General features: G+C 43.9%; 1 protein-coding gene across 1 annotated transcript in view; it reads left to right on the forward strand.

The window, feature by feature from the left end:
• LOC122558195 (calcium-responsive transactivator-like) overlaps positions 1 to 18,374 on the forward strand; it is a 42,987-nt gene extending 24,613 nt beyond the window's left edge. The window contains exons 5-9 of the mRNA XM_043706515.2: positions 1,375 to 1,587; positions 8,831 to 8,932; positions 10,362 to 10,478; positions 12,797 to 12,924; positions 16,261 to 18,374. Coding sequence (XP_043562450.1) covers positions 1,375 to 1,587; positions 8,831 to 8,932; positions 10,362 to 10,478; positions 12,797 to 12,924; positions 16,261 to 16,287 — 587 coding nt within the window. The 3' untranslated portion in view covers positions 16,288 to 18,374. The remainder of the gene's footprint in view (positions 1 to 1,374; positions 1,588 to 8,830; positions 8,933 to 10,361; positions 10,479 to 12,796; positions 12,925 to 16,260) is intronic.
• Positions 18,375 to 18,728: the final 354 nt, after the last annotated feature.

An 18,728-nucleotide genomic window follows, 5' to 3' on the forward strand; every position in this document is an offset into this window, starting at 1 on the left:
TGTCATTTACATAAATGATTTAGGTGTGAGCATAGGAGGTACAGTTAGTAACTTCTCAGATGACACCAAAATTGGAGGTGTGGTGGACGGCGAAGGAGGTTACCTTGATCAGATGGGCCAAGAGGCTGAGGAGTGGCAGATGGAGTTTAATTCAGATAAATGTGAGCTGCTGCATTTTGGAAAAGCAAATCAGAGCAGGACTTATACACTTAATGGTAAGGTCCTTGGGAATGTTGCTGAACAAAGAGACCTTGAAGTGCAGGTTCATAGCTCCTTGAAAGTGGAGTCGCAGGTAGATAGGATAGTGAAGAAGGCATTTGGTATGCTTTCCTTTATTGGTCAGAGTATTGAGTACAGGAGTTGGGAGGTCATGTTGTGGCTGTACAGGACATTGGTTAAGCCACTGTTGGAATATTGCGTGCAATTCTGGTCTCCTTCCTATCGGAAAGATGTTGTGAAACTTGAAAGGGTTCAGAAAAGATTTACAAGGATGTTGTTGGGACTGGAGGGTTTGAGCTGCCCGGAGAGGCTGAACAGACTGGGGCTGTTTTCCCTGGAGTGTCAGAGGCTGAGGGGTGATCTTATAGAGGTTTACAAAATTATGAGGGGTATGGATAGGTTAAACAGAAGAGTTCTTTTCCCTGGGGTGGGGGAGTCCAGACAGCATAGGTTTAGGGTGAGAGGGGTAAGATTTAAAAAGGAGAAGAAGGGTGAGGAAAGGTTGGGGGGTAGTTGGGGGTGGGGAAGGGTGGAGGCCCGTGTACCGTTAGGTGTGGGGGAAGAGTAGGGGAGCTGTATGGGATTGAGGGTGGAGGGGCAATTGGCTTGGGAAAAGGGTGAGGGGGCAGTTGCGGGTGGGCGTAGGGTGAGGGGGCAGTGTGGCGTGGGGGTGGGGGTGGGGGAAAGGTGGGGCAGTGTAGGGTGGGGGAAGGGTGAGGGGGCAGTGGGGGTGTGTGGGGTGGGTGACGGTGTGGGGTTGGGGGCTGTGACTTTGGGGTTGTGTGGTGTAGGTGAGAGTGTGGGGTTGGGGGCTGTGGTTTGGGGGGGGGGAAGGTGGGGTGGGGGTGTTGTGGTGGGTAGCTCTCAGCTGTCTCCTTCTGCAGCTAAACCCTTCTGTCCCCACTCCAGTACCACTCCATTGTGATTCCAGGAACATGTGGTTCTCTATCCCTTTACTCATCACCTTCACCGCTTTCTCCATCCCCAGAGCCTTGAAACTGACAGCTGGATAGAAGGTTTTAATCTCAATCTGCTGCTTGTGTGTTTGATGAGTTGAGGGTTCAGACGGTGTGTCTCTGGGGGGCAGCAGTCATTGCACCATGGTTGGAAAACACTATTGTTTGTCTTTTCTCAACGTTTCTCTCTCCCCAACAGGTGTCGGAGCATCATTTCCCCAGGGCCAGCCTCATTGCCAACCTGTTACGTCAAACCCCTCAATAGGCTTGCCTGTCAGCAGTCACAGCAACGTGGGAAGTTTCAACCAATCGATGGCTCCGCCACAGAGCCTGCCAGCCCAGGAGCAGATGGGAATGAGTCTCGGACAGCCTCTAGGCACTCACCTACAGCCTGTGGCCCAGCAGAACCCAGGTATGGCACATCACAGTCAAACAACCTGCCTGTCTCAGCAAGGTGCAGCTTGTTCAATGTTTCCCTTCCCCTAACCTGACATACAGCATCCATTCTCTCTCAATGTCTTGATCTCTCTCTCTCTCTCTCTCTCTCTCTCTCTCTCTCTCTCTCTCTCTCTCTCTCCCTCTCTCCCTCTCTCCCTCCAATGCCCTGCCCCAAACACCACCACCATTTTCCACACAATCTATTCTAGGGTTGTCCCCTCCTGGTCACATATGGCCTTATTATAGAGGTGCAGTTTATTTTATCTATATATTCATTCTCTGGGTGTGGGTGCTGCTGGTAAGGTTGGCATTTATTGTCTATTTATTTTATTCATGGGATGTGGACATCACTGGCTGGGCCAGCATCCATTGCCTACCCGTAGTTGCCCGTTGAGAAGTTGGGGGTGAGCTGCCTTCTTGAACCGCTGCAGTCCATCTGCTGTAGGTTGACCCACAATGCCTTAAGGAGGGAAATCTAAGATTTTGACCCAGCGACACTGAAGGAAAGGCAATATATTTCCAAGTCAGGCTGGTGAGTGGCTTGGAGATGGTGGTTTTCCCATGTATCTGCTGCTCTTATCCTGAGAGATGGACGTGGTTATGTGTTTGGAAGGTGCTGTTGAAGGATCTTTGGTGAATTTCTGCAGTGTATCTTGTAGATAGTGTACATTGCTGCGACTGGTTACTGATGTTGGAGACTCTGCACCTTTGTGGGTAGGGTACCAATCGAGTAGGCTGCTTTTCTTGGATGGTGTCAAGCTTCATGAGTTTTCCTTATTGAACTTGAGAAGACTTTGTTAGTATTGAGTATCTTATGTACAGTATTGGACTGGAGCCCCTACAGCTCAAACCATGTAAATACTGCAGATTGCCTTTCCTGATGTATATTAGTGAACCAGTAGGCAGAGAGTCTGTGTTGACTCGGATAGGAGCAGTTTAACCCCAGTTATCCCTGAATAACATTAACCAACAAAAGTCTTTCTTGATCTTGCACCCTTGGTTAACCCTTTTCAGTGAGAGAATTCCAGATTTTGTGCTTCTGGCTTCAATCCAGAACAATTTTATTGTTGTTTTGCAGATCTCACCACCTTATTCTGGATTTATCCACCAAAGGAAATGGTTTCTCTATATCTACCTTTGGACATTTTAAACCCTCAATTATATCAGTTCCCAAATTCAAAGGAACGCCGACAAGCCATTCAATTATACCTTTGTCAATCTGCACTACAGTCTCTGCAAGGCCAGTAACTCTTTTCTGAGGTACGGTTTAGGGAACCGAATGAGGTTTCGCACGGCTGAGAATCGGAAAGGACAGGAAAGTGAATGTAAGGAGTGTTGGATCAGCTATGGTCCTATAGAATGGGCAAGCAGGCTCAAGGGGCCGAATGGCCTACTCTTCCTTTTTTTTAATGGACTTATCCCTTCCTTCTCTTTGTATTCCACCCCTTGATAAAAAGTGAGGACGTTTTCAATAGCCAGGGATTTGCACCTCATTGTAGGTCAGGGCAGGGTGTAGTCTTTCTCTTTTAAAAACTTGGTCAGAATTGGGATGGGACAGTAAGGTTTAAAAGCTTGGAATCAGGTCCAGAGGTTCAGGACGTTCCTGTTAGTGCTGCACAGGTCTGTAACCAGCTCAGCTCCGCCATCTTCAGTAATAGAGCGATATTGCAGGTGCAGGGCAGACCTGGAAATAAGGACTCTTATTTTAACTTTTTAAATTATAATTATGGAATTACAGTTGAGGGTAAATTAGAACACACTATTAGAGTACAGACAATCCCTGGATTGCAAACACGATCATTTTTGGAGTTTTGGAGTTCATACGCAACTCAAATAGTACTCAAGTCTGAACGCAATGCAGGACCTTGGAAGGCAGCTGTTCATACATACAGAAAGTGCTCATATGTCGGATCTTTAAAATTATAACCATGAGCAGGATCACATTCGTCAGTACCAGGATTTGTAAGCAGGACTTTTGTAAATCAGGGACCTGTATTACAGATCCACAGATATTTCAATATCTCACCAAGTTGACAGAGTCAGAGAGATGTACAGCATGGAAACAGACCCTTTGGTCCAACCTGTCCATGCCGACCAGATATCCAAACGCAATCTAGTCCCACCTGCCAGCACCCAGCCTATTTCCCTCCAAACCCTTCCTATTCGTATACCCATCCAAATGCCTCTTAAATGTTGCAATTGCATCAGCCTCCACCACATCCTCTGGCAGCTCATTCCATACACATATCACTCTCTGCGTGAAAAAGTTGCCCCTTAGGTCTCTTTTATATCTTTCCCCTCTCACCCTAAACCTATGCCCTCGAGTTCTTGGCTCCCCGACCCCAGGGAAAAGACTTTGCCTATTTATCTTATCCATGCCCCTCATAATTTTGTAAACCTCTATAAGGTTTCTCCTCAGCCTCTGACACTCCAGGGAATACAGCCCCAGCCTATTCAGCCTCTCCCTGCAGCTCAAATCCTCCAACCCTGGCAACATCCTTGTAAATCTTTTCTGAACCCTTTCAAGTTTCACAACATCTTTCCGACAGGAAGGAGACCAGAATTGCATGCAATATTCCAACAGTGGCCTAACCAATGTCCTGCACAGCCACAACATGACCTCCCAACTCCTGTACTCAATACTCTGACCAATAAAGGAAAGCATACCAAATGCCTTCTTCACTATCCTATCTACCTGCGACTCCACTTTCAAGGAGCTATGAACCTGCACTTCAAGGTCTCTTTGTTCAGCAACACTCTCTAGGACCTTACCATTAAGTATATAAGTCCTGCTAAGATTTGCTTTCCCAAAATGCAGCACCTTGCATTTATCTGAATTAAACTCCATCTGCCACTACTCAGCCCATTGGCCCATCTGATCCAGATCCTGTTGTAAACTGAGGTAACCCTCTTCGCTGTCCAATTTTGGTGTCATCTGCAATTTTGGTGTCATCTGCAAACTTACTAACTGTACCTCTTATGCTCGCATCCAAATCATTTATGTAAATGACAAAAAGTAGTGGACCCAGCACCAATCCTTGTGGCACTCCACTGGTCACAGGCCTCCAGTCTGAAAAACAACCCTCCACCACCACTCTCTGTCTTCTAACTTTGAGCCAGTTCTGTATCTGAATGGCTAGTTCTCCTTGTATTCTGTGAGATCTAACCTTACTAATCAGTCTCCCATGGGGAACCTTGTCGAACGCCTTACTGAAGTCCATATAGATCACATCCACTGTTCTGCCCTCATCAATCCTCTTTGTTACTTCTTCAAAAAACTCAATCAAGTTTGTGAGACATGATTTCCCACGCACAAAGCCATGTTGACTATCCCTAATCAGTCCTTGCCTTTCCAAATACATGTACATCCTGTCCCTCAGGATTCCCTCCAACAACTTGCCCACCACCAAGGTCAGGCTCACCGGCCTATAGTTCCCTGGCTTGTCCTTACCGCCCTTCTTAAACAGTGGCACCACGTCTACCAACCTCTAGTCTTCCGGCACCTCACCTGTGACTATCGATGATACAAATATCTCAACAAGAGGCCCAGCAATCACTTTTCTAGCTTCTCACAGAGTTCTCAGGTACACCTGATCAGGTCCTGGGGATTTATCCCCCTTTAACCGTTTCAAGACATTCAGCACTTCCTCCTCTGTAATCTGGACATTTTGCAAGATATCACCATCTATTTCCCTACAGTCTATATCTTCCATAATCCTTTCCACAGAAAATACTGATGCAAAATATTCATTTAGTATCTCCCCCATTTTCTGTGGCTCCACACAAAGGCCGCCTTGCTGATCCTTGAGGGGCCCTATTCTCTCCCTAGTTACCCTTTTATCCTTAATATATTTGTAAAAACCCTTTGGATTCTCGTTAATCCTATTTGCCAAAGCTATCTCATGTCCCCGTTTTGCCCTCCTGATTTCCCTCTTAAGTATACTCCTACTTCCTTTATACTCGTCTAAGAATTCACTCGATCTGTCCTGTCTATCCCTAACATATGCTTCCTTCTTTTTCTTAACCAAACCCTCAATTTCTTTAGTCATCCAGCATTCCCTGTACCTACCAGCCTTCTCTTTCACCCTGACAGGAATATACTTTCTCTGGACTCTTGTTATCTCATTTCTGAAGGCTTCCCATTTTCCAGCCGTCCCTTTACCTGCGAACATCTGCCTCCAATCAGCTTTTGAAAGTTCTTGCCTAATACCGTCAAAATTGGCCTTTCTCCAATTTAGAACTTCAACTTTTAGATCTGGTCTATCCTTTTCCATCACTATTTTAAAATGAATACAATTATGGTCGCTGGCTCCAAAGTGCTCCCCCACTGACACCTCAGTCACCTGCCCTGCCTTATTTCCCAAGAGTAGGTCAAGTTTTGCACCTTCTCTAGTAAGTACATCCACATACTGAATCAGAAAATTGTCTTGTACACACTTAAGAAATTCCTCTCCATCTAAACCATTAACATAGACTGGCAGTCCCAGTCTATATTTGGAAAGTTAAAATCCCCTACCATAACTACCCTATTATTCTTACAGATAGCTGAGATCTCCTTACAAGTTTGTTTCTCAATTTCCCTCTGACTATTGGGGGGTCTATAGTACAATCCCAATAAAGTGATCATCCCTTTCTTATTTCTCAGTTCCACCCAAATAACTTCCCTGGATGTATTTCTGGGAATATCCTCCCTCAGCACAGCTGTAATGCTATCCTTTATCAAAAATGCCACTCCCCCTCCTCTCTTGCCTCCCTTTCTATCCTTCCGGTAGCATTTGTATCCTGGAACATTAAGCCTCCAGTCCTGCCCATCCCTGAACCATGTTTCTCTAATTGCTATGATATCCCAGTCCCAATTTCCTAACCATGCCCTGAGTTCATCTTCTTCCCTGTTAGGCCCCTTGCATTGAAATAAATGCAGTTTAATTTATTAGTCCTACCTTGTCCCTGCCTGCCCTGACTGTTTGACTCACTTCTGTTCTCAGCTGTACCCGTCTCAGATAGATCTCTTTCCTCACTATCTCCCTGGGTCCCACCCTCCCCCCCGACCCCCACCTTACTAGTTTAAATCCTCCCAAGCAGTTCTAGCAAATCCCCTGCCAGTATATTAGTCCCCTTCCAATTTAGGTACAATCCGTCCTTCTTGTACAGGTCACTTCTACCCCAAAAGAGGTTCCAACGATCCAAAAATGTGAATCCTTCTCCCATACACCAGCTCCTCAGCCATGCATTCATCTGTTCTATCCTATTCCTGCCCTCACTAGCTCGTAGCACTGGGAGTAATCCAAATATTACTACTCTCGAGGTCCTCCTTCTTAAATTTCTGCCAAACTCTCTATAATCTCCCTTCAGAATTTCAACCTTTTCCCTTCCTATGTCATTGGTTCCAGTGTGGACATTGACCTGCTGGCCCCTCCCCCCCCGTGAGAACATTCTGCACCCTCTCTGAGACATCCTTGATCCTGGCACCAGGGAAACAACACACCATTCTGCTTTTTCTCTGCTGGCCACAGAAACGTCTGTCTGTACCTCGGACTACAAAATCCCCTAACACGATTGATCCTTTGGAAGCCGACGTACCCCTCGTTGCATTAGAGCCAGTCTCAATACCAGAAACTTGACTGTTCGTGCTATGTTCCCCTGAGAATCCATCACGCCCTATATTTTCCAAAACATACTTGTTTGAAATGGGTATATCCACAAAAGACTCCTGCACTAGCTGCCTACTTCTCTTACCTTTCCTGGAGTTAATCTATCTATGTTACTGTATCTGAGACTTCCCCCCTTCCTATAACTGCCGTCCATCACATACTGTTGCTGTTGCAAATTCCTCATCGCTTCTATCTGTCTCTCCAACCGATCTTTCGATCTGATAAGATTCGCATCCAACAGCATTTATGGCAGATATAATCCGCAGTAACCCTTAAACTCTCTTTAATCTTCCACATCTGACAAGAAGTGCATATCACTGCAAAGTCCATTTTTGCTCCTTCACAATCTACAGACCCAGAAAATAACACCGTCTTATTCCTCTACAAACACTGCCTCAAGTTAAATTAATAGCTATGGCTTATATTTTAAGTTTAATCAAGGGACTTATCTCCAAAAACATATAATTAAGAAAGAACCCATTGTACTCACTAATACAGCCTTTCTCTTGGACAGACTTAAAACAACATTTAACCGATCTGATTCTGTGCTGTGAACTTCGCCTAACAGTTCCTCCAAGATTAGTTGTGAATTTCACTGTTTGTTAATTTTCCCAGATGCACTCCGATGCCCAGCGATACACAAATTCAAACAGCAAAGGCGGGAACTGTGCAGGTTCTCTCTCTCTCTCTCTCTCTCTCTCTCTCCTGCACTGTCCTCACCTTGTGCTTCCTTTGTCTGCTCTTCTCCCTTTTAAAACAGCTGTTGTTTTGACTTTTTTCGAGGAAATCACCTCCAACACCTAAAGTACCTCAAAAAAAAGGACCAGCTCTTACAGCCAGAAATTTTTCCCGTCCTCCATCTTGGATTACCCAGAATCCATAGTTTATTATAAAAGAGCAGACTCGAGCAGGTGACCTATATCATTCTACAAAGTGCCCATTTTTAATGTGAGCCTCATAGTCAATATTGACTCTTTATTACAAAGTATCCACAGGATTTTTGGCTTAACTGACCAAGTCCGCTCGCCTCTTGCAATCTGTAAGTGTTCTCCTTTCACCATTGTACATATCAAGCCTCCCTTTAAATTCAGTGATGCACTCTGCTTCATCCACTCCAAATGGTGCACAGTTCCACCTTCTGCTTCCCTTTGTGTGTAATACATTTGATCGGTTGGAATTTTTTTTGTATTTATGACCATGTTATTGTGAATTCAGCCACAAAGTGAAAGCAGTTTCTTACCCTATCAAATTGCTTCACAATGTTAAATACAGGAGGAGGTTCCTCAGGCCTTACCATTCATCTAGGTCGAGGCTGGTTTGCATCAGAATTCCATTTACCCAACAAGGCTCCGTTTCCTTTATTTTCCTTGCTCAATTATCTGTCTTTCATTCTTGGTCTTGAAGCCTTGACCCCAAACATCCTTTTTGGGGGAAAAAGTTTCACATTTTCATCACCCTGTGTGTGACAAGTGCTTCCTGATTACACTTCTGAATTGTCCAGTGCTATTGCTCATGATGATGAGGAATGAACTTGTCACTGATGTGTATTTGTCTCTCACCAATCAGCTTCTGCACAGCCGCAAGCAGCTCAGGGGGAATATTTCAACAACCAGTTTAACCAGACGCAGGCTCCACCAGAGGGAATGAACCTACAACTTTATTCAGAAGGTACTGAATTTCTGTGTCAGGGAACCTTGCTGAATTGCAAGGAGTGAGAGCTCTTGGCGAGACATGCCAGCTTTGGAATTTCAATGGCTGTGGACTGTAGGAGGACAGTCAGTATTGGGAATGTTTCCACTGGAGCAGCAATGGCTAAGAGGCTTTTAAAAATACAAATATTCTTCATAGAGTGAATGAGGAAAGACGATCCCCTCTAACAAGGAAGTCTGTAATGCGGGGCTATTAATTTAAAATCAAAAATTGTGTGAGGGAATTGGATAAATTGCTTTGCACAGAGCATCGTTTGTTTTGCACAAGGAATGACTAAGGCAGAGATCGTAGGCAGAGTTTTAACAATAACTTAAATTTACTTTACACCTTTACTGGAAATTAAGTAATATTTACAGCAGAGGGTGATTCCCCAACTCGACATCTACAGCTTAGTCAGGCTCATTGGATCAGCAGAAAAACTGATGCTCAAAACTTGAACTGATTCTTTCGGGCTGTATTGTCTTCATCGAAGTGAAGAATGTCCATATTTGGGAATGGAACACTTACCATTTCAGGCCCCGATATCCGTATCGGGCATTCTCAGAGCAGGTACAACACAGGGTTAGATAACGCAAAATTCCCTCTACTCTTTTTTTTTTCTTTTAAATGCAAAATAAAACTCTCTCTGCACTGTCCCCATTACATGCTCCTATGTGTGCCACATGGGGTTAGATGCAGAGTAAAATTCCCTCTATACTGTCCCCATCAAATACTGTCAGGAGAGGTGCAGAGCAGTGTTGGATACAAGAGTAAGAATGAGGATTAAAACAACAATAGTCTGATTGTGGGAGTGGGAGGCAATGTTTTCAAGAATCTTGGTGGTGTTGCACGGTGTTCAGTCAAATTCCCAAGTTTCCACTCTCTCCAGTGGCAAGGGGGAGGGCAGCTGGGAAGGACAATACTGCTCTTGGCTTTTGCCTCACCAGAGTTCAGGTGGAGAGAATGTTCCCTAGTCCCTGTGAGAACAAGATGAACTGAGGGAGCTGGTGGAGCCATTGCTCCAGAAATTGACTCCATTGGTGCTGTTGACATCTACAAGACCAGTATATCGATGTGAACAAGACGATTTTATTGGGGTACTCTGGGTGACAAGCTCTGTGGGTGATGATATGGGCCCAGAGAGGGAACTTCTTACTGGACACATTCAAATCCCCACCTGCCCTGATGAGATGTGAACTCACATGTGATGCAGTGACATATCTGACACAGCACCACATGTGTAGGATGATGAATGGTTGCCGTCAGGATGATGGCATCTCCCTTTGGCCTGTACCCCAGTGAGAATCAGTGTCTCTGACCATGGGAGTTAAATCTCATGTTAAACTGAAATAAGTTTGTGTGATGAGTCATTAGAGAAGTAACATTAGGATTGGTTTACTTGTCACAGGTACATGGTATGGACCTCAGCAGGGGCAGTTCCCACAGAACTCCAGCTCTCACCAGCAGAACTTCTACCAGCAATATCCCACACAGCAGCCGCTGACAAGCACGCCTCAGGAATTTAGTGAGTTCTTGAAGTTTCTATCGGAGAAAGACCTGTTGTGTCTTACCATGAGGCCTATGTCTAGGGATTTCAACAATATGGCGAATATACCTTGGGTGCTGGGTCAGTGATTAAACCAGAAAATGTTTAACAGATGATATTCCGATATTGAATTAGCAGCAAAAAACTTAGAGACTTACAAGGGTTTTATTGGAAATCCATAACTTAACAAGTAACCTTCCAACTTGCCCTGTGGAGAAGCCCACTCCCGGAGGAAGAAGCCAGTGCTATGTTTTAAATCAACCTGTAATGATATATCTGGGACTTCAACCCAGACCTTCTGAGGAAGGGACACTACCACTTGTTAAAGAGCCCTCTGAAGAACTCAGTTTGTTTAATTCATCTGTTGAATTGCACTTCTCTGACTCATTCATTCATTAGACTGGGGCACTTAATAGTGCAATGTAATTGAATAAAAACCAACAGTTTTTGGACATTTTATTTTCAGGAACTCCTGTTTTGATACTTTTAATCAACCTGTGAGACATTACCTACCTCTGGAACAGATGGCACTGAACAGGGTCTCCTGGCCCAGATATAGTGATGCTACCACGGCACCAGAATGGCTCAGAAATACTTGCAATGTGCAGTGACCAAGAATAAAATGTAGCACATCAATACAAGGTTTGATGACCCTTGTGCTCCCAATCAACTCAGTGGCTGTTCTGGTTGACCCATGTAGCCCTGCTTTGGCACAGTGATGGTGTCCTTACCCTTGGACTCGGAAGCCCATGTTCAAGTCCCACCTGCTTCAGAGGTGTGTATTTATATCTCTGAACAGGTTAATAAAAACTCTGGTTTACCCATGGGGTCACTCCTGTGGCACAGTGGTCTGTCCTTTGCACTGGACCGGGAGGTTTGATGTCAAGTCCCACCTGTCTCAGAGGTTTAAATCACATCTCTGAACAGTTTGATAGAGGGGAAAAAAAGGTTCTGGTTGATCCTTAGAGAGACCTGCATTTTGAGGGGAACTCGTGCTTTATTACTGGCTCAGTGACTCAGTACACCAACAGGAAAGCTTCACTTAGTTAGAATCTGTGTATCTATGGAATTCTGTCTCTGAATCTCCTCCTGTCTGTGCTATAATGCATTTACATATTGTCTGTTAACATGGTTTTTTGTTCTTGTTGATCTGACACAGTTTACATCCCATCTCACTGCTCTTCGAGATTGCCCTGAAACTTAAGTGCAGCAGGTATCCTGCAGTTAGACTGATATAAAATTGCATTCGGAATTTTAGGTATCACAGGGAATAAAGCGCTTTGTTTAGATTTTCTCACTGAAATTTGCTATCTATCTACTTCTGTGAATAGATTGTTAAAGCTTGGCCAAACCAGTTTAATGAACTTTAAGTCCAATGACTTAAAGTTGGAGGACTGAACACCATTATTAAAAATTTCTATTTTTGCTGATAAATCTTTGGCTGCAGAGTGCCTCCAGATTTCCCCTTTAATTTAAATGCTGTCCCTGTCACATTTCACTCGCTGGTGGCCTTGCAATATTTTCTCACTACTTGGTTCAGCTAAGCTTTCTGAATCTTTTCCAACTGCCCTCTCTCTCCAGTCTCGATCCACAGCCCATCCTCCTTACCTGTCCTATTGGTTATACCCTACTCAAATTTATTCTCATTAGACTTTCTTAAAGAACATTGCTGGTCTTTTGTTTTGGTTAGCAGTTTGAGTGGCCTTCATCTGGACTGTAACATTTGACAATTGGATAGACTGTATAGGCTGGAGTGGCTCTGGTAGTCTCTTTGGTGAACACCTTGTAGTTTTGCCATTGCACCCCTCCATAGGAAGATGAGCTTTCATTTCTGTCATGTCTTTGAAACTCTCAGGACCTCCAATACACTTGAAGACAATGTATGTTTTGAGTGAGGTACTATTATAATACATTCAACATGTCAGCCAATTTCCACTCCGCAATGTCCTGCAAATGCAATGTGAAAATGTTTGGGAGATCTCCTCTTAGTGATGTTGGTTGAGAGATAAATATTAGGCAGAACATCATGGAGAATTTCCTGCTGTTCCTTGATCATGTCACCTCATGGAGTCATCTGAGAGGGGAGTTTAATGTCTCATCCGAAAGATGTACCCTTACGAAGTGCTCTTGGTGGCGTGTTGAAGTGTTCCAGTACAGGGTGAATTGATTGACACTCAGTCAGTCTGATTGACAGAAGAATTAACATTAGCAATTGTGCAATTCCATCACCCCAGCCCCTTCCTGGTGATTAAGCAGGATCTTTTTGTCAATTAATTATCTCTCTTCTTTTTTGACAGATTCTGCACAGAATTCTCAAGGACAGTTCAGAAACTTCCAGCAGGATCCAGGGCAACAGTACGTTGCCTATAGACCTCAGCAACCTGCTCCCAACCCAGCACAGCAACAGGCATTCCAGTATAGTCAGGTACGGAAAGAGGCTATCCTGCAGTTTATCATGATGCTGTAAGCTACAGCTGGCAGAAGCAAGAGATGTTATACATTAAAACAAAACCCTGTTCCTTGTCTCATGATTCCTACTGCAGGTGACATAGTGGCTCAGTGGTCTGCACTGCTGCCTCACAGCACCAGGGACCTGGGTTCGATTCCACCCATGGATGACTTGTCTGTGAGGAGCTTGCACATTCTTTGTGTATCTGCGTGGGTTTCCTTTGGGTGCACTGGTTTCCTCCCACAGCCCAAAGCTGTGCAGATTAGGTGGATTGGCTATGGGAAATTGCCACTGGTGTCCAGGGATGTATAGGCTAGGTGGGATAGCCATGATAAATACAGGGATCAGATAAGATACTCGATTTGGGTAAGATGCTTTTTGGTCAGTGCAGACTCAGTGGGCCAAATGGCCTCTTTCTGCAATGTCGGGATTGTATGGATTCTATGACCTCTTCAACAATCATCTGTGAACTGGATGACCCACATTGATTTTGCTAGCACATAATCACTTAACTTTGAATTAGTGACTATCTGATATTTATGGCTGCTGGTCTGCTGTTGCTCAAAAGTGGAAAGATCTTCCCTGTCTGGCCTATCAAGAGTCTTTGTAATCTGCTCAGGAAATCCCATCCTAATGACTCTAGGAGTGGATCCACACCACATCAATTGTACTAGTTCAGGAAGGTGGCTCATTACCACCATATCCAGGGTAATTAGGGATGGACAATAAATGCGTAAAATAATTCTTAACAAAGTCGCTTGCTCGGTCTTCCCTTTTTCTTGAGGAAAGAACCCCTGACTCAGTCTCTTCCTGATATGTGTAATCGCTCCAATCTCGAACGCCGCTGTATTCTTTGTAGGTTCCATTGGCTGTACTCAATAAGAACATAGAACAGTACGGCACACGATGCTGTGCCAAACATGACGCCAAATTAAACTAATCCCTTCTGCCTGTCCTTGGTCCATATCTCTCCATTCCTTGCCTATTCATGTGCTCATCTAAAAGTCCCTTAAACGCTCTGATTGTATCCGCCTCCATCACCACCCCAAGCAGTGCGTTCCAGACTCCTACCACTCTCTGTGTAAAAAAAAAACTTGCCCCTCATCTCCATTGAACTTCCCCCTCTCACCTTAAATGTATGCCCCCTAGTATTAGACATTCCAACTCTGGGAAAAAGATTCTGACAATCAACCCTGTCTAAGCATCTCATCATTTTATAGACCTCTATCACGCCTCCTCTCAGCCTCTGCTACTCCAGAGAAAACAACCGTGAGTTTTTCTAGCCTCTCCTTATAGCTCATACCCTGGTAAACTTCTTCTGCACCCTCTCCAAAACCTCCACACCCTTCTTGTAATGTAGCGACCTGAACTGAACGCAATACTCTAGTGTGGCCTAACCAAAGTCTTGTAAAGCTGCAAAATGACATCCTACTTAATTCTCCGACCAATAAAGGCAAGCATGCCATACACCTTTTTTACCACCCAATCTATTTACGTAGCCACATTCAGGGAGCTATGGACTGAACCCCAAGGTCCCTCTGTATATCAGTGCTGTTCATGGTCCTGCCATTAACTCTACACTTTACCTTAACATTTGATCTCCAAACGTACAGCACCTCACACATAGCCGGTTAAACTCCATCTGCCATTTCTCCACCCATGTCTGCAACAGATCTATATCCCATTGACAACCTTCTACACTACCCACAACTTCACCTGCAAGTACTCAGGTATGTTTTGATCTAATTCATATTTAACATAATCTCACTGCTCTTCTATTCTCTTGTAAAATGAATTTTGATTTGTGTTCACTTTTCAGGGCCCTACTAACCAGTCACCATTTTTATTGATTTGTGTATCAAACTACCTGATCTTTCTGAAGTCTGTTTTAACCTAAATTCCAGATCAATATATTTCTATGTAATATCCAGTTTAAATTATCTAATAATCTATACATCTCTCTTGTCTAAGGTACTTAACAAACCTTAGTCTTTCTACCTTTCATTACTCTGTTGGGAAACCTCTGTCCATTGAACAACTTCAAGTCTTTCTTTCTCAACCCACTTTCGGTCACCTGTCTTTTTTCTAGTCCTGGACTAGCAATCCAGAGGTCAAGAGTTTAGATCCCACCTTAGCACATTGTGAAAACTGTGGTGATTTATGAAATTATACAAAATTAGATAAGGTTGGGAGTTGCTGTATTGTTAATAACCTGTCTGGTTCACCAGTGCTCTTTAAAGGGAAGAAAACTGCAAGCCTTGTCTGCTCTGGCTGATACAAGACTTCAGTCCTCCACCTTGTTAACTCCTCGTACCTTCCTGAAACTCCAAGAGAGACACATTTCCACCTTAGTACTGGAAGCCAGCTGTCCTTTTTCCTTCAACCTTGCTGGTTGTTAGCCCATGTGGAAACGCCATTTCCATACAGTGTAGGAGCAGAAGCAGACCATTCAGGTTTCATTTTGTGGGGCAATCCCGTCCTGGAGTCACTGTTTCGACATAAGAGGTCAGAGATGAGAATTTCTTTTCTGTCAGAAGCTGATGTATGCAGGTAATTTGGTATCTTACATGGCAGAAATAGATTGTTGATAACCCCAGTGACCTTTCACTCCTTTATGTGCGAATGTGGAGTGATCAGATCTACCCTGACCTCAGTGAATGGCAGAGCAGCCTGGAGAGGCTAATTGGCCGACTCCTGGTTTGTACGTTCGTATGTACCAATGCTCAGTATCACTGCTCACGTGATCTGTGAAACCTGGCCAATTGATGATCTGACTGCCTTCAATTCTCACAAATTGATTTTATGGTCTTGTGAAGAAGAGTTGTATGGGTGGTACAGTAATAGACTCAGAGTCATGTAGCACAGAAACAGACCTTTCAGTCCAATCAGTCCACGCTGACCATGTTCCCAAACCAAACCAGTCCCACCTGCCTGTATTTGACCCATATCCCTCCAAACCTTTCCTATTCATGTACTTATCCAAATGTCTTTTAAACATTTAGCCTGTTAGCCAATTAGCCTCTCCAGGCTGCTCTGCCATTCACTGAGGTCAGGGTAGATCTGATCACTCCACATTCCCATCTAACCCCAGTGACCTTTCACTCCTTTATCAACAATCTGTCTACTTCTGCTTGTGGTTGAATGACACATTGACCCTAACTATCTAGCCTTGTGCATAAAGATTGACCTTTTGAACAGGGTTTCTGACACAGGTTTATCCAGAATATTGGAGCAGAAACTTAGTTATTCACCACACAAAACCCTTCTGAAGTGTCTTTAATGCTTAACATATCTCTTTTTGTTCTTTTACAGGGAGCTCAGTATGGGGGCTTTCAGTAACACTTGGAGATGTGAATGTTGAAACTGCCAATGGACTGCTTCATACTGTGGACACTTGTGTTCTGCAAATAGAAGTTTAACTTCATTTTTGTTTTTGCAAACAGAATTCACTTTATGACTTCACTGAATTGTTTTGAAAATATTTCTACCTGCTTTCAGTTGTGATCCACCAGGCCAATCAGTTCACACTAATTTTCATGCACCAATACAGATCTGTTATTGTTTGGGAGCTTATGGACAGCCCTGAAACCTCTACCCACCTCTCCTGAAGACCCTGACCCTTACTGGAATTTAGTTCCATATATCCCTCCTTCTCTCTCATCCTCCTTACTGTCCCTCCAAGGGAGAAGGTGAGAAGTCCCACTTTGTATTTGTCTTTTGGTACCAACATCATCCATGGCCTACCCCTTGCGGCTACTCTTTCAGTGACTGGACATTGCTAAAGTGCCAGAAGCTGCTGGTTCCAGTTATCAAACTGTTGTCGCTCAGAGGACCAGCAACCTTTCAGAATGGAAGCGCTTGATACTGTCCATTATGCCCATGCAGACTTTATCATTTAATAAGCCAGTCAGTGCCACTCTACTGCCCTTTTCCCTTGCCCCCCAAAATTTTCCATTCTATTTTTTGTTATTCCTTTACAAAATATGGTGTCACTGGCCGAGCTAGCATTTGTTGTCCATCTTTCAATGCATGGTCTTGCTCAGCCATTTCAAAGGGTAGTGAACTGCTGTGGGTCTGGAGTCACATGTAGACCAAAGCAGGTAAGGACAGCAGATTTCCTTCCTTAACCAGCATTAGTGAACCAGATGGGTTTTTACAATAGTGACAGCAGTTATATGGTCACTGTTAGATTTGCTTTTACTTGCAGACTTCTTATTAATTGGAAATAAACCCCTATCATCAGAGCATTAGCCTCGGCTTCTGGACTACTCAGGTGATAGTGGTGTAATGATGGTGGACTAACCTAGTAATCAAGAGGCCCCAGCTAATGCACATCCTGCTGCGATAGCTGGTAGACTATTCATCTAGAGATCCAAGTAATCTTCTGACGACCTGGGTTAAATCCTGCTATGGCAAATGGTAGAATTTGAGTTCAAAAATAATCTAGAGAAATGACTATAATGATGTCCATGAAACCATTGCCAGTTATCACGGGCAAAACCCATCTGGCGCACTAATGTCCTGTAGGGAAATAAATCTGCCATCCTTCCCTGGTCTGGCCTACATGTGACTCCAGACCCACAGCAATGTGGTTGACTCTTAACTACCCAGCCAGTGATGTCCACTTCTCATGAATGAATAAAGAAAGGAAAAGTTAAATTCTGTTAATATTCTTCAAATATTGTCCAATTCCCTTTTAAAGGTTTCTTTTAAATATACTTTTGCCAGCCATTGAGGCAACATGTTCCAGATCACAACAACTTGGAGTATTTGTTCAAAATGATTCTCCTCCCTTTTTGATTTTTGAACATCTTTGTGAAATCTCCCCTTAATCTTCTCACCTGATGGAGAATAATGACAGCTTCTCCAAGCACTCTGTGTTAGTAAATGTGCTGAGGGGGGAGTTAGAAGATGTGACTGGGATGGACAGGCTGTCCAGCATCTCCAGAGATATTAATAAGCAAGTCAAGCACATTGCTGTTCTTTCACCTCTGTGTCCATGACACTGGGATAGTAAACACACATAAGGTTCTTGACTGCGGAACACAACCGTGTCTAAACAATAAGCAAGTGACGCTGATGACATCCCAACCACAGTTCCATTGACATTTTCTGATTGGGAAAGCAGTGATTGGACTAATTGAGTTGGCTCTGACACAACCCATTGCTTTGGTAAGTGGGACCAGCATCTTAGCAGTTGAATAGCAAATTTCTTTTTTCTTAACACACCAGTTTTAATTCTGAAAAAGGATACCGTATGGGTATTTGAGGGGCTGTTAACATGACAGGATTTCGGTACGGTTTTTGTGTACATTAGTGGTGGTGGATTGTAAGTTGAACTTACGTGTGTAGGAACCTTTTGGAATCAGAAGGGGTGACTAGTTAATCACCTGTTCAACTTTCTGACATTAAAAGTTTTTTTTCTATATTGGCGTGAAAATTCTACTTGCAACCAACAGCTTGTGCATTTGTATAGTGGTCCCTCAGGATTGCAACAAAATAAAAACTGGCATTTAGCCGAGTGAGGAACGTTGATGAAAACCTCGGTCAAAGAGAGAAGGAGTAAGGAGTGTCTCAAAAAGGGAGAGGTTTTGGGAGGGAATGCTAGAGCTAGTTTGCATCACATTTGAGGTGCAATCACCACAGTGGAGTGATTTAAGCCAGGCGTAAATAAGTGGGCAGTACTGGGGGTCGAGGACCAGACAGCGTAGTCTCAGAATTAAGAGGCAATTTAAGACTGAGATGAGGAGTAACTTCTTCTCCCTGAGGATTGGGAGTTT

Source organism: Chiloscyllium plagiosum, unplaced genomic scaffold, assembly GCF_037043375.1.
Source record: "Chiloscyllium plagiosum isolate Xiang-an unplaced genomic scaffold, Cpla_swu_hap1 HiC_scaffold_17, whole genome shotgun sequence".
Lineage (NCBI taxonomy): Eukaryota > Metazoa > Chordata > Chondrichthyes > Orectolobiformes > Hemiscylliidae > Chiloscyllium > Chiloscyllium plagiosum.